We start from the raw sequence: 27500 nt of genomic DNA on the forward strand, positions 1-27500 counted from the left end.
AAGTATCTATTAATGAGGTTTAAGAACAGTTAGGGAGCAGGAGGGTGTAGACGTCACGGTTGTGTTGGCGAACTCTTGTGTCTCGGTTCTGTTAGAGAACTCTTGTGTCTCGGTTCTGTTAGAGAACTCTTGTGTCTCGGTTCTGTTAGAGAACTCTTCGGATGTCTGCAACATTCTGAGAAATCTCCAGATGTCGCTCATGACGTGTTTATAAAAGCACGAAAGGGTCTGATGAAAATTGTGAAGAGATCTTTGAATTTAGACTTAACAGAGATCATAGAAAATTGAAATGGAGTCTTATTGAAACGTCGATGAGTCAGAGGTAGTCATAAGCACATCCTTTTGGCCCTGGGATAGTAATAGTCTAGATCCCTATATTTCATTATCCCATCTCATTAAAATTGTATTAAAACCCGTGGACATTTCTAGTGTAACAGAGCTGAATATTGCATACTATTGATCATTTTTATTGAACCGCTGTCAAAATCTCACACAAATCACACACGTTGAGTTAATATTTAATATGTGTCTAGTGAGGCTGTAATATTTGATGTTATATTAAAAGTAGGAGTCCTGCGGGTGAGTGGAGATACATGGTTTAACTTGGACAACCGGTATTGGAATAGACCAGCCACGGACCTGATCTCCATTAAAGCCTGACAACTTCACCGCCAAAGACCATCAATTTTCACCGTCTTTCTTTTCAGAGTATGTTTTTTTTTCTAACTCCAGTGAAACTTTGAGGCTGTAACTTTGACATACTAACTCTAAATAGTAAACTGTAGGCGCTTCACAAACACAACTTCAAATGACAGACACAGAAGACGTCTCCTTCCACCTAAGACACAGACGCAGTTAGATACTATATCAGCTGCATAGAGCACAGGAAACAATCCAGGTATGAGATGTGTAGCGGTACCAGTTCCTGTTCTTGCGTGGTGGTCCCTTGGTTGGCATCACCGCCTTGCGGTGTAAGTTTGACCCGTTTGGACAAAAAGCTGAAATACCTGACCTGACCTATACCTCTGAAGATATGAAGTAAAGCAATAAGGAGATAAGACTTGACATAGAGACAGGTCATTGCTAAGAAGCCCCCAGTAGGGTAATGAGATAGGACTTGACATAGAGACAGGTCATTGCTAAGAAGCCCCCAGTAGGGTAATGAGGTAGGACTTGACATAGAGACAGGTCATTGCTAAGAAGCTCCCCAGTAGGGAGGAATCCCGCCCTGCACTACAGCACTGTCAGCTATAGAGCCACAGGGTGCAGGTTTGTCACGTCACACTGATGTCACACTGACTGATCTTCGGCAGCCCGTATTGTTTCCGAGACAAAAGCTCCGTACGTTTCACACACTGTACCGTAAGTGTCACACACTGTACCGTAAGTGTCACACACTGTACCGTACGCGTCACACACTGTTCCGTACGTGTCACACACTGTTCCGTACGCGTCACACACTGTTCCGTACGTGTCACACACTGTTCCGTACGTGTCACACACTGTTCCGTACGTGTCACACACTGTACCGTACGTGTCACACACTGTTTATCAGCGCCGTGAGCCTCAGGTCCCAGGTGTCAGGTAACTCCAGAACACGCCTGGGTCGGATCAGTCCCAGGCCCGGCCCGGATCCGTGACAGCGTTGGCATGTATCGGGGTTGAGAGGCCACCCTGTGTTAATGCTGCGTGCTTTCATATGCCGAGGCAGGACCAGCATTAGAAACGAACAGTGAGCTGAGGCCAGTGATCTGGAGAAGATGGCATCGTAGGCTGGTGGGTGAAAACACACACACATACACACACACACACAAACACACACACACACACACACACACACACACACACACACACACACAGCTCTGATGGGGCAGGTTAGCACATCAAAAGGGCAACAGGTCAGTGAGAGGTCTGAGGCATTAACTGCCCACCTTCGCCATCGTTAAGACACAAAATGGGTAAAATCGCTTTCTGCTGTTTTTCGACCACTAAGACCACTCAGGTCAAATGTTTTTATTTGAAACGTGTCTTAAGGCAGAGTTTGCGTTTTTCCGATAACATTGGCATGCACAACAACTCAAGACAACTGTTTTTAATATGTTATGTAAGCAACAAGGTCATACAGAGGTCAACCAGAACTCCACCACACAGATATCCACAGCGCCTCCCACAGCAGGACAGCGGAGATGGTTCTGTTTATCGCCAGTCATTGGTAATTATGCTGTGTATTGCATTCATTATGGCGGTGCATCATCTGTAATTGCCTTGTTGAGTCGGGCATATTTTCTGTCAGTTGGACTATGCCGAACAATCAGCAATTATGAGAAATTCTGATGGGATCAGGCAGTTTAATCGTGCGATAATTAGTGACTGTCAACAAACGGTTTAATTATTGATGAGAAAAAAAATCAGCACGTGTGTGTTGTGTGTGTGTGTCCCTCAGTGTGTGTCGTCACTTATGAGGTGATCGCCTCTAAACTACAAGGCACGGAGTTGCTGTGTGTTTCTACAAGTGTATTTCTTTCAGGACTTGGTACTGAAATGTTATCATCAAGTTATGGAACACCCAGCTTCTAGATGTTGTGGACTCCCACCTAGGCCTGTCTGACCACCTCTCGCTGTTCCTGTACCCCTCATACCAACAAAGAATAAAAGCGACAAGGCCTGCCACCAAGTCCATAACAGTGTGGAATGAGGATGCCATCCCTCAGCTGCAGGACTGTTTTGACAGCACGGACTGGACAATATTTAACAGCCTGGAAGCTCCTGTTGACCCAAAAAGGGCACTGGAGGAATACACATCTTCAGTTATGGACTACATCAACTTCTGCGTGAACAATGTCACAAGAAGGAGGACTGTGAGAGTGTTCCCCAACCAAAAGCCATGGATGTGCAGAGAGGTGCGTACACTATTAAAGGCCAGAGACGCAGCCTCCAGATCAGGTGATGCACCAGCGTACAGCGTAGCCAGGGCAGCACTGAGGAGAGGCCATAAAATCTGCAAAAGCCAAGCACAGGCAACGTGTTGAGCAACTTTTCCACACTCACACCAATCCGAGACAAGTATGGGAGGGAATAAGGGCAATCTCGGACTACAAAGGGACTGCGTCATCCCCCCCGTCCAGCTGTGCTACCCTGTCTGAAGAGCTGAATCAGTTCTATGCACGGTTCGACAGGGACAACACTGGTCAGCTGCCTCTGCCCCTACCCTCTGACGCTGCTGCACCCACTCTGAGCCCCCACGAGGTCAGACTCTGCTTGAAAACCATCAACCCCAGGAAAGCGGCAGGACCAGATGGTGTGGCAGGCCGCGTACTAAGGAATTGCGGGGACCAGCTGACAGAGGTTTTTACAGACATTTTTAACCGCTCTCTAGCCCTTTCTCATGTCCCCCCATGTTTCAAAGCATCAACCATCATACCTGTGCCAAAAAAGACTGCGGTCACATGCCTGAACGACTATAGGCCAGTGGCTCTCACCCCCATACCTGCTAAATGTTTGGAAAGGCATGAAACACATAAGAGGCATCACACCAGCTTCCTTTGACCAACACCAATTTGCCTACAAAGCGAACAGATCTACAGAGGATGCAGTAGCCCTGCTGCTTCACACTGCACTGGAGCACCTGGAGCTAAAGAACACTTACATCCGTATTCTATTTATAGACTACAGTTCTGCTTTCAATACGATCCTTCCAGGCAAACTCATCTCCAAACTTCAGGACTTAAACCTCAGTGCTACACTGTGTAACTGGGTATTGGACTTCCTGACCAATCGCACACAGAGAGTACAACTGGGGAAGCACCACTCTTCGAATTTGACCATCAGCACTGGTGCCCCACAAGGTTGCGTGCTCAGCCCACTATTATACACTCTCTACACCCATGACTGTACTCCCTCCTGCCCATCCAACTACATCTTTAAATTTGCAGATGACACAACAGTGCTTGGCCTCATCTCCAACAACGATGAGGCTGCCTACAGGCAAGAAGTGGGAAACCTGGCAGCCTGGTGTTCTGAGCACAACCTCAGTCTCAACTTAAAGAAAACAAAAGAGATGATCATTGACTTCCGGAAGTCTGCTCAGCACAATCACCATCTCCCACTCTACATCAACGGGGAAGAGGTTGAGCGAGTCACCTCTTTTAAGTTTCTGGGTCTAACGCTGACGGAGGAGTTGTCCTGGGACAACAACACAGCTTCCGTCTTGGGGAAAGCCCAGCAACGCCTCTTCTACCTCCGGAAGTTGAGGAAAGAACACCTTCCTCAGAGACTACTGAGCAACTTCTACCGCTGCGCTATAGAGAGTGTGCTGACATACTGCCTGAACATATGGTTCTCCAGCTGCACAAAGGCGGAGCAGGCAGCCATCCAGAGGCTGATTAAAACAGCAGGCAGGATCATCGGAGCAGAGCTGCCCGACATCTATTCCATCTCCTCCTCCTGATGCCTGCAGCGTTCAAATCGCATCCTCACGGACCCTTCCCACCCTGCCCATTATCCGTTTTCCGCTACTCCCGTCAGGGAAAAGGTTCAGATCAACAAAAGCGCGCACCTCCAGAATGGCAAAGAGCTTTTACCCTCGTGCAATAAGGCTTCTCAACAGCTCACCCAAAACCACCCCACCTCCCCCCCGGCCCGGCCCGGCCCGCCCTCATAGACTGCACTCTTAACACTCCACCCTGCAACTATTGATGCACCTCAATGTATATATTTCTTTTTTAATTTACTCAGGGATATTTATTTATCTATTCATTGATTGTTATTTATTATTATTTAGCTGTGGCAGTTAATGTCCACAGCAATTTAAATGTTTAGCTGTCTGTTGCTGCCTCTACTGTCTCGTTGTTTTTGTGACAATGACAAATAAAGTACTTTGAACTTTGAACTTGTAACCGTGTAACTTTGAACTTGTAACCGTGTCAACAAAGTCCAATACGAATGCAGAGTGTGTTTTTAGGGCTGTGTGTGAGAGTGTGTGTGTGTGTGTGTGTGTGTGTGTGTGTGTGTGTGTGTGTGTGTGTGTGTGTGCGTGTGCGTGTGGCTGTGTGTGAGAGTGTTCCTGCACTGAGAGTGTGCTGGTTAATGATATGCATCTACACTCGCTGGCTTTGCCATTTAAGAAACAAAAATTGATGAAATGCTGCTCATCTCTAAGGCAACACTGTTGGTATGGATTACAAAAGACAACCATTTTATTTATTTATTTTTTAACTCTCTGCAGCTAATGAAGGTATACTGAGATCAACCGCAACCTAAAGCATAGAGCGACAACCAGGCGTTGAGGTTCCTCTCTCTTGCGTGGAATGCGAAGGGTGAATGAGCGATGTGTAACAGTATGCATCTGACCTCAGTGGCTTTGCCATTTAAGAGACTAAACGCTGCAAGATGAGCAGGACACACACACACACACACACACACACACACACACACACACACACACCTAAATGAGGGATGAGATTGCTTCTGCTCTTATTAGGGGATCCTCACAGCAATCAATAATGCAGATCCAGGCAGAGAAATGTGTCTGGAGATAACAGGTTTGTCAATCCCTCACGCACACCATGGATTATTCAAGCCATTATCCTGCCCTCTCATGTAAATGAGCTGTACTGGGTAGACCCCGGCATACAATACGTGTGTGTCTGCCTGTGTGTGTGTGTGTGTGTGTGTGTGTGTGTGTGTGTGTGTGTGTGTGTGTGTGTGTGTGTGTGTGTGTTTAGATACTGCAGTCTGCCGTGATGTACATATCCTCATGAGTCAGAATACGTTGCATAGCAAACTCTGATGATTTAGTCCTTCTGGGGAAATTATTTAACATTTGCACTTATGTCTTCTCCGAAACACAAGTCTACATATCTAAAACAGAAGATGATGACGTGAGTTAAACCAGTGTAACTACACACTCACCGGCAATCACAGATAAGGCTCTATGACTTTGAACTTTGCACACCCCGAAAGCTTTTATTAAACTGAAACCCCAGAGGCCGTAGAAATACGCTTTCATCTACGGTTTCTAAGAGCCGTGGGTTCCATTCAGAAGTTTTAAACGACCCTTTTTTCTCTCTTGTACGTGTTTGAGCACCTATGCTGATGGCCATGGAACAGGAAGCGGGCGTCTCGGGGGGACCATTATCAAGGGGATCAGTCAGCCAGATCCAAAGGTCATATTGAGAACAACGCGGCCCCGCTTGACTCTGCCGATATTACTCCCGCAACACCCACGGCGAGACTGAGCGTGCCCAGACAACGCTAAATATTCATGACCTGAACAAGAGGGGGAAGCAGGGAGAGCGAGAGAGAGAGTCAGAGATGGAGAGATGGGGGCAGGAGAGAGAGATGGAGAGGGGGAAGGAGAGAGAGAGAGAGAGAGAGAATGATGTGAACAAGGACAAAGAACAAAGGTAGGAGTGAGACAAATACAGCCGCACAGAGAATGAACAAGACGTATATAGAGAGAGGGAGAGAGATGAATGAACAAGATGTATATAGAGAGAGGGAGAGAGATGAATGAACAAGACGTATAGAAAGAGAGAGGGATGAATGAACAAAACGTATATAGAGAGAGGGAGAGATAAATGAACAAAACTTATAGAAAGAGAGAGGGATGAATGAACAAAACGTATAGAAAGAGAGAGGAATGAATGAACAAAACGTATATAGAGAGCGGGAGAGAGATGAATGAACAAGACGTATAGAAAGGGAGAGAGATGAATGAAAAAGACGTATATAGAGAGAGGGAGAGAGATGAATGAACAAGACGTATATATATAGAGAGAGAGATGAATGAAAAAGACGTATATATATAGAGAGAGAGATGAATGAACAAGACGTATATAGAGAGAGGAAGAGAGATGAATGAACAAAACGTATATAGAGAGAGGGAGAGAGATGAATGAACAAGATGTATATAGAGAGAGGGAAAGAGATGAATGAACAAGATGTATAGAAAGAGAGAGGGATGAATGAACAAGATGTATATAGAGAGAGGGAAAGAGATGAATGAACAAGACGTATATATATAGAGAGAGAGATGAATGAACAAGACGTATAGAAAGAGAGAGATGAAGCATGAACAAGACTGAAGGAACCGGAAATTAAGATATTTATAGTTAATAAGGATATGCCATAGTCAATAATTAAATCTTTCTTATACCTAGTGGTAATTGTTATACTTTTATTTGGACTTAACTAGTATGTAAACATTTCTGGGTGAATATACATTGATGGGTTGACCTGAGAGAGGAGTGAGGTGTGACAAATGGTCTCACTCCCTTCCCCCAGGTCAAATCAAAGCGCCTTGTCTCCAAGTGCAAACTCAGTGCATTTAACAGACAATCCTTCAAATGGATAATCAGATATGGCTTAGGTGAAGCTCTGTGAGTGAGTGTGGAACTCAAGCTCTGTCTCAACAATGTGTGGCCACCATTGTTCAAGATTAAACCTGAATCATGACTGACCAAAATCCAAGACTGGGTCTCATACAATATGGTATAAAATGAAATACCATTAAGACGTATAGAAAGAGAGAGAGAAGAATAAACAAGACGTATAGAAAGAGAGAGAGAGATGAATGAACAAGACGAATAGAAAGAGAGAGAGAGAGAGAGATGAATGAACAAGACGTATAGAAAGAGAGATGAAGACTAGAAGAAAATGAGAGCTATAGAGAGTGTGATGGAACAGAATGTTTATCTGATCTCTCTCTCTCTGCAAATAGATGTGAGGCTACAGTATGTATTTATGCACACATGGAACACAGGAGCCAGTTATGACAAATTATCTTGATTTCGCTAACAACTTCACTAGTGCATAATCACTTCAGCTTGAGCTCTACTTCACTTCATTACTTCTTGCCTGTTTATTTTCCCTTGTGATGTACTTTAAAGCCACACACACACACGTATATATATATATGCTAAAACACTATATATATATATATATATATATATATATATATATATATATTCTTCTAGTCATATATATATGACATGATTATATATTTATCCTGTATTTCTTTTTTCTTTCACTCTGCCTTTCTTGAACCCCCCCTCCCTTCTCTCTTCCTTCCTGCTCCCTTTCTTTCTCACTCTCTTTCTTTCTCTCTCTCTCTTTCTCTTTCTCTTTCTCTCTCTCTCTTTACCCCTCTCTCCCTGTCACTTCCTCCCCTTCCTGTCCCAGTGTTGGTGGGTCATGGTGAGTTCACACTGAAAGGCAGAGAGTTTGCCAGTGGAGGCAGTCCTCACTGATTCAAACAACAGAGGAGGAGAGAGAAACCGGAAGAGATGAAAAGAGAGAAGGGGGGGGGGGCACAGAAAGAAAAGAGAGGATGGGGGGGGCACAGAAAGAAAAGAAAGAGAGGGGGGACTCCTCTGATAAAGCAGGGGGGGGCTGATAGTTTGATAGACTGATGGTCAGATAAAGGAAAGGTTCAGTATGTAATACAGGTCTACATTAACATGCCATAGTGATCCTTATTTTCAGTTTAGTTTGTCTTGTTTTAATTTATCAGAAAAGGCAGAGATAGAAATGGATATTCTTCATTTGCCTTATTTTGTGCTGGATCCTAGCTCTGTGTGTTTCAGGCCCTAGGCTCTGTGAAGAGCCTTCAGACAAGTGTATTGTTTTAGCGCTATATAAATCAAATTGAATTGAACTGTTTGCCCAGGGTGAGTTGTCATGCCTGTGGGCTACATCCCCTGTGTTCATTGGGGGTTTGTCCAGGTTGTACAATAACTCTTTTCTTTGCATAGTTGATAACATTAATGAGAGGAGAGAAGAACTTGCACATACAAACACACATGAACACACTCATGTACACACACACATATGCACATGTTGCTGTGTAGTTACCCACCTCCCACTTTAGGTCTGTGAGTGTGCATATGTGTGTGTGTACATGAGTGTGTGAGTGCGTGTGTGTGTGTGTGTGTTTCTGCCATGTTGCTGTGTAGTTACCCACCTCCCACTTTAGGTCTGTGAGTGTGCATATGTGTGTGTGTACGTGAGTGTGTAGGTGTGTGTGTGTGTGTGTGTGTGTGTGTGTGTGTGTGTGTGTTTCTGCCATGTTGCTGTGTAGTTCCCCACCTCCCACTTCAGGTCCCTGGTCCCACTGCAGCTCCCTGAAGCCTCCTGTGGGCATCTTCTGCATCAGGCAGCCGGCCAGGCTCTCATCCAGCTCCTCCACGGAGCTCACCTGGAACGCCTACAGCAGGGGAGAGAGAGACAGAGGGAGGCAGAGAGAAGGAGAGGAAGGGAGAGAGATGGAGAGAGAGAGAGAGGGGGGGTAGAGAAAGTGAGAGGAAGTGAGATGAAGGGAGAGAGATAGATATAGGGGGGTAGAGAAAGTGAGAGGAAGGGAGAGAGAGAGAGCAGTTAGGCCAGGGTCTCATCCAGCCTCCACATAACACACCTAGAACACCTACAGGAAGGGAAAGAGAGGGAGGGAAAGAGGGAGTGAGAATGAGAGGAAGGGAAAGAGTGAGAGGAAGGGAGGGGGAGAGAGGGAAAGGAAGGGAGAGCAACCAGCTTCTCCACTGAGCACACTCCTTGAACGCCTACACATACAGAGAGAGTGAGGGAGAGAGAGAGAGAGAGAGAAAGAGAAGGGACAGAGAGAGGTGGGCTCTAGGAGGACGATGATTACACAAACACCGGGTAACCTTGCCGGACGATGATTACGCAAACACCGGGTAACCTTGCCGGACAGCACTGTCAAAGACAAACAAAAAAGAGAAAACAATCTACAAATGCAAGCATCTGGTTGGAACATCTGTTTACAAACACGAGGGCATAAAGGTACAGCGCACAGAAAGTTAAAGACCACCCTCGAATGTGCCCCTTTGGTTGAGTAACGCCTCTGACAAAGCATTTTAAAGAGACAGAGTCAGAATCAGTAATGGTATTTCCAGTGGTGGTCAAAGATGTACAAGGAGAGGGTCAGCTTAGAGCCGATCATACAGATGTTAGTAGATGTGTGTGTGTGTGTGTGTGTGTGTGTGAGTGTGTGTGTGTGTGTGTGTGTGTGTGTGTGTGTGTGTGTGTGTGTGTGTGTGTGTGTGTGTGTGTGTGTGTGTGTGTGTGTGGTAAGTATTTCATGTTTTTTCGCAGCAGACTCTGTTACTATTATGACAACAGAAGATAATACGCACAGGACAAAAGTTAGCCGTGTTTAGATCGATGTTGCGACCTGCCTATTGATTAGAGAGTAGTTAGACTGATGACTGGAGCTGACGATCCATCTCCCAACTGCATTACACACACTCACACACACACACACACACACACACACACACACACACACACACACACACACACACACACACACAAACGCACGCACACACCGACACACACACACACACTAAAACCAATCCAGGCCCCCCCCACGCCTAAACCAGATCGACGTGCTGTGCATACTAAACATGACATTTGCCACAGCTATTGACGTGGCCCTCCTCTCTCGGCACAAGTCAATACTTCTGTCCTGTGTGGCTCCCGTTGCCAGGGTAACCAGGGTAGCGTCCCCGGCCTGTGTGCCACTGGGACAGGAGCAGGGCCTCCAGGCCAGGGAGCAGCGTGCAGGAGCACTCCTACTGTTAAATGTGTCCGTGTGTGTGTGTGTGTGTGTGTGTGTGTGTGTGTGTGTGTGTGTGTGTGTGTGTGTGTGCATGTGTGTGTGTGTGTGTGTGTGTGTGTGTGTGTGTGTGTGTGTGTGTGTGTGTGTGCATGTGTCCATATGTATCCTCCAGGCCAGGGAGCAGCGTGCAGGAGCACTCCTAATGTTCACAAAGATGCATGTGTGTGTGTGTGTGTGTGCATGTGTCCGTGTGCGGGTGTGCATGTGTCCATATTTGTGTGTGTGTGCGTGCCCATATTTGTGTATGTGTGTGCGTGCACTCGTGTGTGCATGTGTCCGTGTCTGTGTGCGTGCGTGCATTTGTGTGTGCATGTGTCCGTGTGTGTGTGCGTGTGTGTGTGTGTCAAAGGGTATCCGTGTCGAGAGTCTTTTAGGGATAGCGCAAAAGGCAGCAGGGAGACAAAACTCTGGTTGGAAATGTATTTGTCCTCCACCAGGTGCATAATCCAAAATGTTAAAAAAAATATAAACAAAAAGACTGAGAATATAAAGGAAAACAAAAAGATATTTACAAACAGCTGTATATGTATAGAAGCTGATAGAGAAGAGCATAGACTAAGCTCAAAACCAGAGTGGATTCTCTAACACCTCACTGGTGCTCTGACTCAGAATGGAGAGGTACATATATCTGTGTGTGTGTGTGTACATATGTGTGTGTGCTAGTGTACATATATGTGTGTGTGCGAGTATACGTGTGTGTGTGTACATCTGTGTATGTGCGAGTGTACATATTTGTGAGTGCGTGTGTGTGTGTATGTACGTGTGTGTTTGTGTATGTACATATGTGTGTGTGTGTACATATGTTTGTGTGTGTGTACACATGTGTGTGTGTGTTTGTGTGTATTGTGGTAGCCCAAGCTGCTCTTGGGCTCCCACTTAGTTTAAACATGGCTGATTTCCCTTACTAGGACTATACAGGGCAGGCTTTAGGACCCTGGGGAGGTGTTCTGGGGACTAGGCAAGTCGGGCCATTCCCTAATTGGACACACAGGTGTAGATTGTCTGACTAGTTGCTGATCAGTGCCAACTAGTCAGACAAAGACTTTAAAACAGTCAGTAAGAAGGGCTGACGAGCGAGAGAGACAGACAGAGGGGAAGGTGCCGGTAGCACTGGGTGCAAGCCGGAGGGTTTACCCCATTTTCTGTTCATTTGATTACCTTTGTTGTAATGTTTGAGTGCCTAAGTTGGTGATTAAAGCGTTAATAAAGAACGTTCCTTTTGTAATTCCCTGGTTGCGTCCTTTTGAGAGCTGGGCAGCCACAGTATGTACATATGTGTTCTCTGAATGAAGGAAAGGTAAAAAAGCGCACTGTCAAGGCAGTAACTGTGGCTCAGTGACCAATCCGTGTGTGTGTGTATGTACATATGTGAGTGCATGTGTGTGTGTGTGTGTGTGTGTATGTACATATGTGAGTGCATGTGTGTGTATGTACATATGTGAGTGTGTTTGTGTGTATGTACATATGTGAGTGCATGTGTGTGTGTGTGTGTGTGTGTGTGTATGTACATATGTGAGTGCATGTGTGTGTATGTACATATGTGAGTGTGTTTGTGTGTATGTACATATGTGAGTGCATGTGTGTGTGTGTGTGTGTACATATGTGAGTGCGTGTGTGTGTGTGTGTATGACCATATGTGAGTGCATGTGTGTGTGTGTGTATGTACATATGTGTGTGTGTGTGTATGTACATATGTGAGTGAGTGTGTGTGTGTGTGTGTACATATGTGAGTGCATGTGTGTGTGTATGTACATATGTGAGTGTGTGTGTGTGTGTATGTACAAATGTGAGTGCATGTCTGTGTGTGTATATACAAATGTGAGTGTGTGTGTGTATGTACATATGTGAGTGTGTGTGTGTGTGTGTGTGTGTGTGTGTACATATGTGAGTGCATGTGTGTGTGTGTGTGTGTGTGTGTACATATCTGAGTGTGTGTGTGTGTGTGTGTGTGTACATATGTGAGTGCATGTGTGTGTGTGTGTGTATGTACATATGTGAGTGTGTGTGTGTATGTATGTACATATGTCATGGCTCAGTGACCAATCCAAGCTATATCCACAGAGACATACAAACCAAATATGGAGTGTCATATTCACAGGATTAACTTGTGGTCCTGAATAAGTAACTTTAACTTGGCCAAGAGATAATAAGCTCCAGTTTCAGACCTTAAACTGTGTATGTAAACTGATGCCGTCATTGCTGTATTCAACACAACAGCAGCTGTGTAAGATCTGTTTACGTCACTTTAAGCAGCTGTGTAAGATCTGTTTGACACTGACAGTAAAATGGGAGCGGATGGGTGTCTGTGTTTGGCCAATGACACGTTGAGTTAAGTGATTTATGAAGGGCTATTGAGCAGCGCGCCTCAACGCAGAAGACATTTGAACTTCAACTCTTCTGATGTATGATAACTGTATATGATAATTGTGCCTTTCCTTGACACTGGGGTTTATGCAGTAGGGGGGAGACGTGTCGTTTTAGCCTTGACCCGTTAAATGACTAAAGACTAAAATACTCCTCCTCGTGATTCCTGAATAACCGCTGATGAGCTTGTGCTCCTCTATGAGCCGTCTTGGTCCAGGTCTGTGTTGCTGCTTTTGGCATTCAGCCCCTGGTGTGGTCCTATTGGGGTTTCCCCCATTAAGCAAATTAAAGAGGGGCTGGAGCCTGCTCCGTCAGCAGACAACCGTAATCATGCTAAGTAGCAGAGAGTCTCGCTTACGACATCACTTCCTCCCAGTGTTTAGTTATTACTCCAGAGCAATGACTGGGTTTGGCTCAGCAGAGTCTGTTGGAGAATGCTGACGTGTTTGTTTAGAGAGAGAGAGAGAGCGCCGTGTCAGATTATTTCCATGTCTTTTACATGATTTGGTACTTTAAGAATGAGCAGCTAAATTCACCAAAAAATAAATAAACTGAATGAACAGAAGTTGCATCAGCAACCCTTCCTTTAGGAAAAAAGAAGAGATGAGTGTTTGTACTTCCTGGCCAACCATCTCTCTTCCCTTTAATAGTCACAAAAGAGTTGTTTAGCCCAAACAGACATAAAGACTAAAATAACCACTAACGGAGTTTGTCCAAGTGAGCCTCACTTCAACGACTGACTAGAGAGGTGAGTGTGTTCAAGTCCTCTCAGCCCTTCGAGTCCAGGCTTCCCTAATTGTCTCAGTTCTCAGTATTTTTTTGTTTTTAGTGCAGACATATTTAAATAAAACTTCAAAAATCACAAACAGAATTCGTACCAGTTTCCTCTCACTTCAAAAACATACTCCCTTTAGCCTTTTTTTCTAGCCCACAGCTTCCATTTCTCTCTGTATTCATGACTGTCTCCTGAGCCCAGACTCCTGTAAGATGGCCTCCGCTGTGGCTGAGGGGCACTGCAGTAATTACTGTGGTCAGTGGAGTAGGAGGAGGAGGAGGAGGAGGTGGAGGAGGAGAAGGAGGAGAAGGAGGACACTGCGCTTATTAAGACCAGGGTCACTTGTTGCTGCCACTGGGATTTTTCCAATTAGCAGGGGAGCGGTTAACCCCATCAGCAGGGCCAGGGGACGGGTGGAGCAGAGCCCTCGGCAGTGCATCCTCTCTCTCATGGTGTTCCCTGCTAGATGCTGATTAAGGAACCGGGGGAGGAGAACGCGGAACATGGGCATGTAGTCCAGCCCTGACATGATGATCAATGAGGCACTGAGGATCAATGAGGATTTTCTTTTTTATCGTGTTTTCCTGCAGCAATTGTCAATCAGAAAAAAAAGACTTGGCCCTCACTTGTGCCGGCTTCTCTGGCTGCCAGGGTTGAGGGGCAATAGAACCATAGGAGGGATCACCGCAAAGACGCCTCAAGCTCGCTGAAACCAAATGCAGCACTTTTACCAGGTGGTTTTCTCCAGAGAGTCTGTCTTTTGCTTTTTATTTTGTTTTCATTTATACAGTGACTTACTCACTAACTAACAGATGTGGCTTTCACTTGAATGCCATTTACAAGAGACCCATGTTTGTGAGCATAAAACAGTCAATTGTGTGTGCAAAGTACAAATATAAAACAGGTTATGAACAAACAAATATAAAAGAAAATAATCACCACGAGCATGAAATATTCATGACATGAAATATTGAAAGTCGATATTGGTTCATGCTTGAGGCCATCGCTCTCTCTCAGGCCATAGAGTATCAGCTCCTGTGGTGTCTCAACCCAGATCCTGGATAAGGGAAATGTTGTAAGATTGCACCAGGCATGTAAGTTTGGGCGTGTGTGGGTATGGGTGCATGTGTGTGTGTTGGGGAGGGGGTGGGGGGTGGGGGGGGGGGTGCTGTTTACTAGGTTGTACCTGGCACATGAAGTCCACTGGGTGAGCAGCTTTGGTGCGTAGGTAATGTGGGTGTGTGTGCATGTGCGTGTGGCTGTAGCAGTGTGCGTGTAACTGGCACATGAATTCCACAGGGTGAGCAGCTTTGGTGAGGAGGCCGTGTGTGTGTGTGTGTGTGTGTGTGTGTGTGTGTGTGTGTATGTGTGTGTGCACGTGTGTGTGTGTGTGTGTGTGTGTGTGTGTGTGTGTGTATATGTCCCGTGTGTGTGAGACCATCAAAAGTGAGTGTGTGTTCATGCAAAGTAACAACAGTGCAGCCGATATGAGAGAGGAAGAGTGACAGGAGGTGTGTGTGTGTGTGCATGAGTGACAGGAGGTGTGTGTGTGTGTGCATGAGTGACGAGTGACAGGAGGTGTGTGTGTGTGTGTGTGTGTGTGTGTGTGTGTGTGTGTGTGTGTGTGTGTGAGTATCAGGAGTAAACTGTTCACGTACAGTGGGAAGAAACGTGCTCATTTTGTGTGTGTCTTTGGATGTGGATTGATATGGATGCAATCGATTGGACCTAGAGATACAAGTGTGCACAAGTGTGATTGCATGTGTGATTGAATGTGTGTGTGTGTGTGTGTGTGTGTGTGTGTGTGTACCTGGCACATGAAGTCCACTGGGTGAGCAGCTTTGGTGCGGAGGTAATGTGGGTGTGTGTGCATGTGCGTGTGGCTGTAGCAGTGTGCGTGTGCGTGTGTGTGTGTAACTGGCACATAAATTCTACAGGGTGAGCAGCTTTGGTGAGGAGGCCGTGTGTGTGTGTGTGTGTGTGTGTGTGTGTGGCTGTGGCTGGTTGAGTGCGTGTGTGTGTGTGTGTGTGTGTGTGTGTGTGTGTGTGTACCTGGCACATGAAATCCACTGGGTGAGCAGCGTTGGTGAGGAGGCCGTGTGTGTGTGTGTGTGTGTGTGTGTGTACCTGGCACATGAAGTCCACTGGGTGAGCAGCGTTGGTGAGGAGGCCGTGTGTGTGTGTGTGTGTGTGTGTGTGTGTGTGTGTGTGGCTGTGGCTGGTTGAGTGCGTGTGTGTGTGTGTGTGTGTGTGTGTGTGTGTGTGTGTGTACCTGGCACATGAAGTCCACTGGGTGAGCAGCGTTGGTGAGGAGGCTGTGTGTGTGTGTGTGTGTGTGTGTGTGTGTGTGTGTGTACCTGGCACATGAAGTCCACTGGGTGAGCAGCGTTGGTGAGGAGGCTGTGTGTGGCTGTGTGTGTGTGTGTGTGTGTGTGTGTGTGTGTGTGTGTGTGGTGTGTGTGTGTGTACCTGGCACATGAAGTCCACTGGGTGAGCAGCGTTGGTGAGGAGGCGAGCCACTTCTCCCATGGTGCTGAAGTACTGGAGGTGGGCCTTCCCCTTAACCACGCCCCCACAGTAGAGAGTGACGCTCACACTCCCAGCAGGAAGGTCTGTCCAACACAGAGTCAGCATTCACATTAATGAAACACACGTACTTACCTGGTACATTCACACTGACTGAGAATAGGTGTGTGTGTTACCTGGTGCATTGATACTGAGTGTGTGTGTGTTTTCCCTGGTGCATTGACACTGAGTGTGTGTGTGTTTCCCCTGGTGCATTGACACTGAGTGGGTGTGTGTGTGTGTGTTACCTGGTGCATTATACTGAGTGTGTGTGTGTTACCTGGTGCATTATACTTAGTGTGTGTGTGTGTGTGTGTGTGTGTGTGTTACCTGGTGCATTGACACTGAGTGTGTGTATGTGTGTGTTACCTGGTGCATTGACACTGAGTGTGTGTGTGTGTGTGTGTGTTACCTGGTGCATTGACACTGAGTGTGTGTGTGTGTGTGTGTGTGTGTGTTACCTGGTGCATTGACACTGAGTGTGTTCTCGCTCCAGCTGGTGGATGGGACTCTGACTCTATGCTTTCCTGCGGTGAACTCCACCTCTGCCTCGCTACTGGACAGCGGCTCCTGCAGCAGCAGGTACACCTCTCCTGGACCCTACAGGTAACACAGCGCAGCACACGCGTGTGAGAATGACACACCTGGGTTAGGCACAGAGGGAAAAGCATTGTGTGTATGTGTGTGTGGGGGAGGGGGGGTTATGCGCATGGATGTGTGTGTGTGTATGTGTGTCAGAGAGTGAGTGGGTGTATGTGTATTTATATTTGTGATAGCCTGTGTGTGTGTGGGTGTGGGTGTGGGTGTGGGTGTGTGTGTGTGGGTGTGTGGGTGTGGGTGTGGGTGTGGGTGTGGGTGTGGTTGTGTGTGTGTTGGTGTGGGTGTGGGTGTGTGTGTGTGTTGGTGTGGGTGTGGGTGTGGTTGTGTGTGGATGTGGGTGTGTGTGTGTGTGTGTTGGTGTGGGTGTGGGTGGGGGTGGGTGTGGGTGTGGGTGTGGTTGTGTGTGGGTGTGTGTGTGTGTGTTGGTGTGGGTGTGGGTGGGTTGTTGCGGTTCAGTGTTTTCTCTTCCCTAAACACAGAGTGACTTGTTGCTTCTCTTCCCACGCTTGCGTCAGTTTATATATCTCTACAGAGTGCTTATGTGTGTGCGTGTGTGTGTGGGTGTGTGTGTGTGTGTGTGTGTGTGTCTGTGTGTGTGTGTCTGTGTGTGTGTGTGTGTGTGTGTGTGTGTGTGTGTGTGTGTGTGTGTGTGTGTGCGCGCGCGTGTGTGTGTGTGTATCTGTGTGTGTGTGTGTATCTGTGTGTGTGTGTGTATCTGTGTGTGTGTATGTATGTGTGTGGGGCATTCACTGCTCATTCACACTGGCCTCACTTCAAAAAGATAAAAACTTATATATATCACTGGTCTGGCATTTATGACCAATGCATTAGCGCACATGAACATATATCACTGGTCCTAGGGCAGTCATCACTCTCCATCCATCATGTTTGTTGTTGCTATGCTATTACCTTTTTTGATTCAACCGCAAACGTTAAACTCCTACTAAGAGGATTAGCGCTCCTGAATAAGGTACTAAAGCGCTGGTGGCATGGGGTTTGCCTCCACAATGGAATGCTTCATTTACAAATTAACTGAATGTTATTAGCCAATTAAGGGAGTGCATTCGGTAGAGTGGCTGCTGGTTATTCAAAGCCTCTGTGTTAGTTTCCTGAAATACTCTGCAAACGCACATAATTGGAACACAGTAAGAGAGAGGTTATTCTCTGAATCGTCTGTTTAAACTAAATAAGCTCATTCCTCCAACTGCCTCAATACTTCTGGTCTTTGACTGTGAGCGGTTCTTCATGAGCACAGGCTTTTCTCTCTCTCTCTCTCTCTCTCTCTCTCGCTCTCTCTCAGAGCTCTGTTTAGTCAGGGAATGCTAATTAGGCTTAGCGTTGGCGTTCATTAACAGCCTACGCGTGCGTCCCCACCGCTGCCTGCTGCCCTGGTCGCTGAATTGCGGCAGAGAACAACGCAAGAGCGACCACCGAATGAACAACGCGGGCGGAACGGCAACGAGCCGACTTAATCACTGTCCCGGTCTCCGTCCCTGTCCCCGTCCCCTCTCGTTTGAATAACCACTTAGTTACAGAGAGGCAGACAGGCCCTTCCTGACACATACTTTCCTACTGCGCTTTTACAGAACTGTAACACTGTATCCCTGTGTCGGAGTGTCACATTCCGATGAGATGTGTGAGGGAGGTGTGTGTGTGTGTGTGTGTGAGAGAGAGAGACAGCGTCCCTTTGTGATTGTGTGTACGTGTGTGTGTGTCTTTATATGTGTGTGTCTTTATATATGTGTGTGTGTGTGTGTGTGAGAGTGTGAGAGAGAGAGAGAGAGACAGCGTCCCTGTGTGTGATTGTGTGTGTGTTTGTGTGTGTGTGCCTATATATGTGTGTGTGTGTGTGTGTGTGTGTGAGCGAGAGAGAGAGAGAGAGAGAGAGAGACAGCGACCCTGTGTGTGATTGTGTGTGTGTTTATGTGTGTGTGCCTGTATATATGTGTGTGTGTGTGTGTGTGTGTTTTAGAAAGGCTTGGGGTTAGCGCGTCGCTCATGTCAACATATGGCTTTTATTTAAACTTGGATGTGTGCGTTTTCTGAATGGGTTTGGACGTCACATCTGAAGGATCAGACAGAATAAAACTGTGTGTCCATCTCTGTCAGCACTGGCTGAGCAGCTCTGATGAACTCCCCCTGCTCTGCCAAACTATTATGACAGGAGCGTCTGTGACATTTAATTAAATGACAAAAGGTCACTAAAGGTCGCCACTCGAGTCCCATAACAGTCTGTCATCTCCCGATCTTCGGCGGCTTTGCATGCCAGCGCCCACTTAATGTCAGACGTTCATTTACCAGACTGACACCGGGGGGGTGGGGTCTGGTTCAGGATGGCTTTTCACCTTGGGGTCTGGCCCACATTCGGCCCAGAGTCGGTCACTATCGGGGCCGTGTGTTGATAGACCAGGGGTATCATCGGATAATCCGGTACAGAGATCAGTCTCCACTTCTTCCTGCTGTAATCCTTCTGTGTTTGTGTGTGTGTGTGTGTGTGTGTGTGTGTGTTTGTGTGTGTGTGTGTGTGTGTGTGTGTGTGTGTGTGTGTGTGTGTGTGTGTGTGTGTGTGTGTGTGTGTGTGTGTGTGTGGATTGTCAGTGATCCACAGGGGTATTGATTAGTGTCTCTGGGAGTCTGAGGCGCTCAGGAGGGAAGTCTAGGGGATAAGTCCCTGAGTCTCTGCTTGGTGTAATGGACCCCTGAGCCACTGATGAGTGCAGTGTGGACCACCAGCATGTGGTAGCTGTGGTAGTGTCGACTCCAGCTGTTTGATACAGATGCGTGTGTGTCTGGTAGTGTGGACTCCAGCTGTTTGACATGGCTGTGTGTGTGTGTGTGTGTGTGTGTGTGTGTGTGTGTGTGTGTGTGTGTGTGTGTGTGTGTGGTAGTGTCGACTCCAGCGACTCCAGTAATAATGTAGCTATGTGTTGTTTTCCCCATAGTAAGCAATCATAGCACCTTCTATATCAGATGTTCAGATTCTCATTTGACCTCTACCAGATTGTAACAGCATTTAATGTATATTTACACAGCACTAATATTTACTCTCCATCTAGTAATTACCAAAGTATTGAGCATTTCTTCCCTGATGTGTTCCACTGTAGTTTATGTGTGACATGTGATACACATGTATATATATATATATATATATGTGATATTTCACGACGTGTCACAATGTACATTGTAGAACAGTTGCACTGTATCAATGCCTGTGTATGTATGTAGTGCACTGATGAAATACCTCTGTACATTTTTGGGGTAGTACACCCTATATGATTACTCTCAACATCAAGTGGAGTATTAGTGCTGATTAGTGTACTAAAATGCACTTGTCATTAGTACATTTGTAATATATATTTATTGCACTAATATTTAGCACAAAAAAAACAAAAGTATGCTTGAAATGTACTTGCTGATATTAAAGTAAATTTTTAGTACATTATAATACACCTCTTATTACCTTGTTACCTGGGGTTACAATGTCTCAATGCCCATGCATGTATATGTATGCAAACCTGATCCAAACCAGGAAGTGTGTGTGAGTGCCTCACCTCACAGGGCACTCTGGAGGGAACCACCAGTAGGCGGGCTTTGACCGCGGCCACCGCCCCAGCAGAGAGCTTCTTCTCCAGCCTGACTTCTGGCCCAGATGCCCTCCGGGAGACAGGCTCCATGGGTGTAGCCTGCGCACCTGTCAACCCAGAGCATGGAGAATAAGGTTATGTCCTGTGACTGCTTCACAGATGTGCTTCGCTCGCTGTGCTCATGTTCACATGTAGCCGGCTGGTTGGCTAATTAGCGACTCCTTTTGCCCGTAGGGATTGGCTGTTTCTGGTAGCGCCTCTGTTAGAAGAAAAAAACACCTTCCACCCAGCGTGTGTGAGCCTCTTTGCTGTTCTGACTTTGCCTGGTCTGCTTGTCCTTGGCCTATCCTGAGGGACAAATCATCAGTGTGACCTTGTAAGAAGGACTAGGAGATGGGAGCGCAGGCTAACTGAGATAGGAGTCTTTTTGTAGAGAAAATCTTCAGTCAGGCGTCTTCTGTACAGACTGCAGTTGTATGACCAAAAAGAAAAAAAAAGAAAAAACGGTACACTGTTTTGAAGTGAAAACTTAAAGAAAGCCTTTAATGAAGTATGACAAAAAAAACGTTTTGAAACATATGAGCCTACGCATTGTGGCTATGTCAGTGTGACCTCCATTTTGTTTTTATGGGTCATTTGAGGGAGTTGAGTTGTGGATGTTTGGCTCCGTTTCACACACAACCACCCACACACACATGAAAAGGCACAGATAATACACACTCACAGAAACACAGACAAGCAACCACACACACACTCACTCTCCCATACACTCCATTTTGCAAATAGTTCTCTTACTTCTCTATCTCTAACTCATCTATGTTCATGGTTCACTCCATAAGGTTGAGTCTCTATCTCTTAATCATCTGTGTTTATGGTTCACTCCATAAGGTTGAGTTCCCTGACCAATTTCTTCACATGTTAGGTTAGCTATGAGCCTTTTGTTTTTGAATATAGTTTTTTTAGAGTTGTTTTGAGCCTTGGGTCCCCATGAAGCTAAACAGCGCCACCACAGTCCTGGACTTAATTTAGTTATTCAGTAAATACTCTGATGGTTGAGTGTGAGGTGAGTGTGTGTGTGTGTGTGTGTGTGTGTGTGTGTGTGTGTGTGTGTGTGTGTGTGTGTGTGTGTGTATGTTTGTGAAATCATTCTACAATTATTAACACTACACAACTCAATAAGCCTACAATTGATAATTCTACACAACTCCGTAATCCTACAATGAATAATACCACACAGCTCGATAATCCATCCCTCACACACTATTGTCTTCTTGGGAGGCACAGAAATGTAACATTGGGTTCCTCACTTGGACCGAAGTGGCCCAATGCAGTACTCATAAGTACACACTTTTCTATCTTCCTTCTTCCAGAAGTGTGCCGAAGGATACTGTATATTCTATTGAAATAGAGTTTAAAATAAGTACACTTTTATATTTTTTACTGCTGTACCTCAGACAGTGTACTTTCCCGTGCAGTTGGCAGGAGATCCATCACGTCACGTCTACTGTGGTTCGGCCTGACGAATTCCTCTCACACATCTGGTGCGAGCCATCTGTTTGTGTCAGACTTAACGCAGGCTTGGCCCACTCAGGAGCTGCTTCTCGTGTCGGACTTAACGCAGGCCTGGCACACTCAGGAGCTGCTTCTTGTGTCGGACTTAACGCAGGCTGGGCCCACTCAGGAGCCGCCTCTCGTGTCGGACTTAACGCAGGCCTGGTCCGCTCTGGAGCTGCTGCTCGGCTGTGACCAACACTACCGCAGAGCGTCCTAACGGCTTCACCATGGTAAAGACGGCGCATCTGGTATATAGCTGGAGAATGCTAGGATACAATGAGTCAGGCGTGGGAGAAGTGGTGTGTGTGTGTCTGTGTGTGTGTGTGTGTGTGTGTGTGTGTGTGTGTGTCTCTGTGTGTGTGTGTGTGTGTGTGTGTGTGTGTGTGTGTGTGTGTGTGTGTGTGTGTGTGTGTGTGTGTGCGTGCGTGCGTGTATGCGTGTGTGTGCGTGTATGCGTGTGTGTGTGTGTGTGTGTGTGCGTGTGTGTGTGTGTGCGCGTGTGCGTGTGTGGATGTGTGTGTGTGTGTGTGTGTGTGTGTGTGTGTGTGTGTGTGTGTGTGTGCGTGTGTGTGGATGTTGTTTCCTCATCACTGTCACTCTTCTGTGCAGTTCGTCAGGATGTTTGTTTGTTAATCTGACATGGTGCCTGAATCGGAATCTGACTGTGCTGAGAAGCAGACATACTTCCATGTGTGCAGAAGCACCACACAAGGGGACATTTTTTTTATTTTCCCACTAATGTGTCTGAGCGATTTAAAAACAGCTTTCTGATAAGCTGCATTAACATATTATGAATGATAGTGAATCTGTTTACTAATAAACTAATAAATTAAACATCCTGGGATTTCAATACTGTACATCTACCCTCCCACCGATATCTGCCATCTATTCTATCTCAACATCTCAAGTCCCGGTGAGTGAGCACCTATGACCTTAAAGATTTACTAGCTTATTGCTATGTTATATCAATGTTATTACAACATGTATAATATATTTATAATAAATATTGCGTATTATAGCACATTTTGAGACTTGGTAGTGAGTTCACAGACCACTGCCTCTCGCTCAGCACTGTACGGAGCAGAGGGGGAAGTGGGGGGCGATTTGCATGGGTATCATGGACGTCGATAACAGACACGGCTGACGTAAGAGGAAACGGAGGCATTTGCATGTGATTTGCCACCAGAGAACACCTGTTGGACTGTCCCCTGACCAGTCCCTGTATCTTTCAGCTTTTAAGCACTCCACACACGGCACACTGAGGCAGAACACACTGATACACCAACACAGGCCTTTAAAGAACACACTGATACACCAACACAGGCCTTTAAAGAACACAAGAAATCTAATAGATATGATATATTTCATATAGTTTCGTATAGAAATTATGGAAAACATATATTGTTGATATGAAGTCATATTAATGCTTAGTTCTGACATGTTACAGACACACACACACACACACACACACACACACACACACTTGCACTGTTCTTGTTTCTGCTGTATATGTAGTGTGAGGTGTGTATGTGTCGTTCTCATGGTAACAGAGAATAGCATTTAGCAAACTGCTAAATTACTGCTGCCTCACCAGACCACAGATACATTTAGAACGAGTGTGTGACACACACACTAACAGATGTGTCTGGAACAAGTGTATGACACACACACTAACAGACGTTTCTAGATTGAGTGTATGACACACACACTAACGGACCTTTCAAGGTTGAGTGTGTGATGCACACATTAACAGATGTTTCTGGAACAACTATAAGACACACACACTAACAGATGTTTCTGGAACAAGTATACAGTATGACACACACACTAACAAATGTTTATAGGACGAGTGTATCATACAAACACTAACAGACGTTTCTAGAAGGAGTGTATGACTAGGAACAACATCTAAGGACACACACACACATACTATTCATAGATAGAAAGTTTCTATGGCCGAGAGTGAGAGAGAGGCCACCTCACCTGGCTTCAGTCTCAGGTATCAGACGTAACTCTTGTCCCCTCCCTACATGATCTTAGAGCCTGACCTCTGACCTCAGGTGTCAAATGTAACTCTTGTCCCCTCCCTACATGACATTACTCTCTACATCTGTACTGAACACTGAGGCTGAACTCCTTCACACTTCCATCTGTAGGTGATGTTCAGTACTCATGACAACCACAGCTCCTTAGGAGCACTGCTGGACTGATGAAGGGGTTTTGGATCCTTTGTGTCCTACCACACACACACACGCACACACTCTGTCTCTCTCTCTCTATCTCTCTCTCTATCTCTCTGTTTCTCTCTCTCTCTGTCTGTCTTTCTGTTTCTTTCTCTTTCTCTCTCTCTCTCTCTCTCTCTCTCTCTCTCTCCCTCTCTCTCTCTTTCTCTCTCTCTCTCTCTCTCTCTCTCTCTCTCGCTCTCTCTCTCTCTCTCTTTCTCTCTCTCCCACAGGTGGTCTCCAGTGTGCCTCATATGAGTGTAAGTCATTCTTTGAGTGGTGGTGAAGCATTAGCCAGACACACACACACACAGAGAGAGAGACACACACACACACACACACACACACACACACATACTCCTACTCCCTGTCTGCAGGTATGCCTGTGGATATATTCAGCCCTACACACACACACACAGAGTTAGAGCTCTGAGCCTATCCAGACACACACATAGTCCTGCGCCCACACACACACACACACAATTGAGACTACACCGCTCTTAAATTGCCTCCCACACACACTCAGATTCAGCCGTGTGCTTCGCAGTATCTTAATGGGGCTTCTTTCTTCTGGTGGACAGGAATGTGTGTGAATGTGCATCCCTAAGTCCCTGTCAGTGCCACGCAGGACTCACACACACACATACACCCACCCACACAAAACGCACACACACTTCCCCTTTGCAAACAATGTTGCATCAATGGGCATCACAGGCAACTCTGACAATACGCACAGTCTCATCCAGACAGACACACACACACACACACACACACACACACACACACACACACACACACACACACAGAGGGACTCCCCGGCACTACCTTTGCGTACGATGTCGGCCACAGTGGCGGTGTACTCATGGGCTTCCTGCTCGCTGGAGATCTGTAGGTAGGGGTCCCCCTGCAGAGGCACCTGCTCCAGGAAGGGCGCCAGGCTGGGGACTCCACACAACAGCACCACCACCTGCTCCGGAGGCCTCAGTACACGCGCCAGGAAGAAGCGCCTCAGCGGGCACAGGCCCTCCAGCATCCCCCGAGACAGGATCAGGAGCTTGCAGCGATACTGGACCAGGCACAGGAAGTCCTCCTGGCTCTTCCGGCTGGTCACCGCGGCAATGTCATAGCAACAGATGCCCTCGTCGGCGACGGGGCCAGACAGCACGGAGTGCATGTAGGAGGCCCACTGCTCGGCCTCGGCATCGTAGATGATGAGCAGATCGGCAGCTGGAGACAGAGAGGGAGGGAGATTAAGGAGCATGATGGAGAGAGGGAGATGAGGGAGGGAGAGATAGAGAGAGAGAGGGAGATAGAGAACAATGGAGAAGCAAGATGGAGAGGGGGGGAGACAGAGATGAAGAAGGGAGAGAGAGGGAGGGATGGATGGAGGGAAGGAGATATTGAGGGAGAGAGAGGTGGATGAGAAATGGAGAGAGATGGATGGACAGAGAGAGTGAGAGGGATGGAGAGAGAAAGTGAGGGGGTGGAGAGAGATAAATGGACAGAGACAGAGTGAGGGGGATGGAGAGATGAGGAAATCAGAGAGAGGACGAGATCAGAAAGAGGAAGAAAAGAAAGGACACAGAGGTAGAGATGAGAAGGATGAGGAGGGAAAAGAAAGCGAGAGGAGAAGAAATACAAATCTGTTAATCCCATTGGTTTAGGAAACAACACAGGATCGGATAGTTTATCAATATAACCCTCAAAAGAGAGCTTTTATCTTACAACTGTTGGAAATAACCTGAAACTATAAGACATTAAACATTTGACATTTAAATGTACTTGTTATTTTACAACAAGGTGTCATTGTTCAAGATTAGTTAAATGTCAACTTCATTTAGCCATTAAACGCGATCTGCATTGATAAAGGTTTTCCTTCAGTATTAAATATTATTGTATTTGTCAATGCTGACGTTAATGGTTCTTTCATGTTAACTGATTCATTCCACAATACTGCTTTGAAGGTCACTAATATAAAATATAATTCCTTATTTAAGATGGACACTTCTTAAACTTTAACTATATTATAATGAAGTACTCCTGGGACTTTATTGATATGTTAATTAGAGTATTAAAAATCATTAAAAATCAGCTATATATCAGGACACCACAATGTCACACGTTACCACAATCTGTGAACAGTGATAGACGGTTTCATTTTGCATCAGTACAAGTCAATCCATGCCTACTGTCTCTGTACCATGGGCATATTTCACTGTCCTTTAGTTATAGTCATGATCTGGACTGGACCCATGCTGTAAGGTAACCCCCTTGATAGTAGGAGTGATTATGTGGACCAGATTTCCACTAGATTTGAGCCAGATGTGAAACAATCTGTACCTGGCTACGACACTAACTCCTAAATGTTGTCTTCTTTGGTGTTTCTGTCTGTAACTATGTTTGTATGTATGCTGCTGCCTGTCTTGGCCAGGTCTCCCTTGAAAAAGAGATTCTTAAACTCAATGGGTTTTCTCCTGGTTAAATAAATAAAAAAATTAAAAAAATCTGAGACCCATAGTTATGATGGTGTCATGTCAGGCTTATGCACACCTCTTCAAATAAAGTGTTACTCATTCTTTTCTTCTTTTGTAATTAGTCTGTGTTCAAATGTAACGTGCTGGTCCTGCCGAGCCGCAGAAAGTTAACACCGGTGACGAGGTGCCAAAAAAAAAAGAAGAGAAAACACGGTCTACTCCATAGGATTATTATGTAAAACCGGTGCTGAACGCTTCAAAAAAGATAAATATGAACACAGCCGTAGAAGTTCTTTTCTTGGCAACATCTAAGCAAACGTTTTCAAATATTACAGAACTTTATAAGTTGAGGAAAGTTACGTGAATCACACTCTCTCTTCATCACACGCTCTGTTCAGCAAACCAAGCAAACCCATACAGGCTCTTACCCTCCCGTTAATATTTGCAGAACACACTTAATTTTCCTTGAGAGAAGGAGAAGAAGAGAATGAGTGATGTGAGAAAGAGAAGAGAGGAGGAAGAGGAGGAGGAGAAGAATGAGAGGAGGTGAAAAAGAGAGGACTGACCTGTGGCGCTCATGTTTCTCTGCGCTGGAGAGGCTGCTGTTTGTGTGTGTGTGTGTGAGAGAATGTGAGCGTGTGCGTGCGTATGTGTGTGAGTGTGTGTGTGTGTTTGTGAGAATGTGAGCGTGAGCGTGAGCGTGAGCGTGCGTGTGCGTAGGTGTGT

General features: G+C 46.1%; 2 protein-coding genes across 2 annotated transcripts in view; both read right to left on the minus strand.

The window, feature by feature from the left end:
- LOC116224756 (B-cell scaffold protein with ankyrin repeats-like) overlaps nt 1-9803 on the minus strand; it is a 54756-nt gene extending 44953 nt beyond the window's left edge. The window contains exon 1 of the mRNA XM_031585560.2: nt 9088-9803. Coding sequence (XP_031441420.2) covers nt 9088-9151 — 64 coding nt within the window. The 5' untranslated portion in view covers nt 9152-9803. The remainder of the gene's footprint in view (nt 1-9087) is intronic.
- Nucleotides 9413-25333, minus strand: LOC122133765 (B-cell scaffold protein with ankyrin repeats-like). Its single transcript, XM_042710536.1, has 5 exons — nt 25126-25333; nt 20492-20631; nt 16802-16940; nt 16245-16387; nt 9413-9421 (listed from the first exon to the last, which is right to left on the minus strand). Exons 1-5 carry the CDS (start codon nt 25331-25333, stop codon nt 9413-9415), a joined length of 639 nt encoding a protein of 212 aa, XP_042566470.1.
- Nucleotides 25334-27500: the final 2167 nt, after the last annotated feature.

This window comes from Clupea harengus, chromosome 18 (assembly GCF_900700415.2).
Source record: "Clupea harengus chromosome 18, Ch_v2.0.2, whole genome shotgun sequence".
NCBI lineage: Eukaryota > Metazoa > Chordata > Actinopteri > Clupeiformes > Clupeidae > Clupea > Clupea harengus.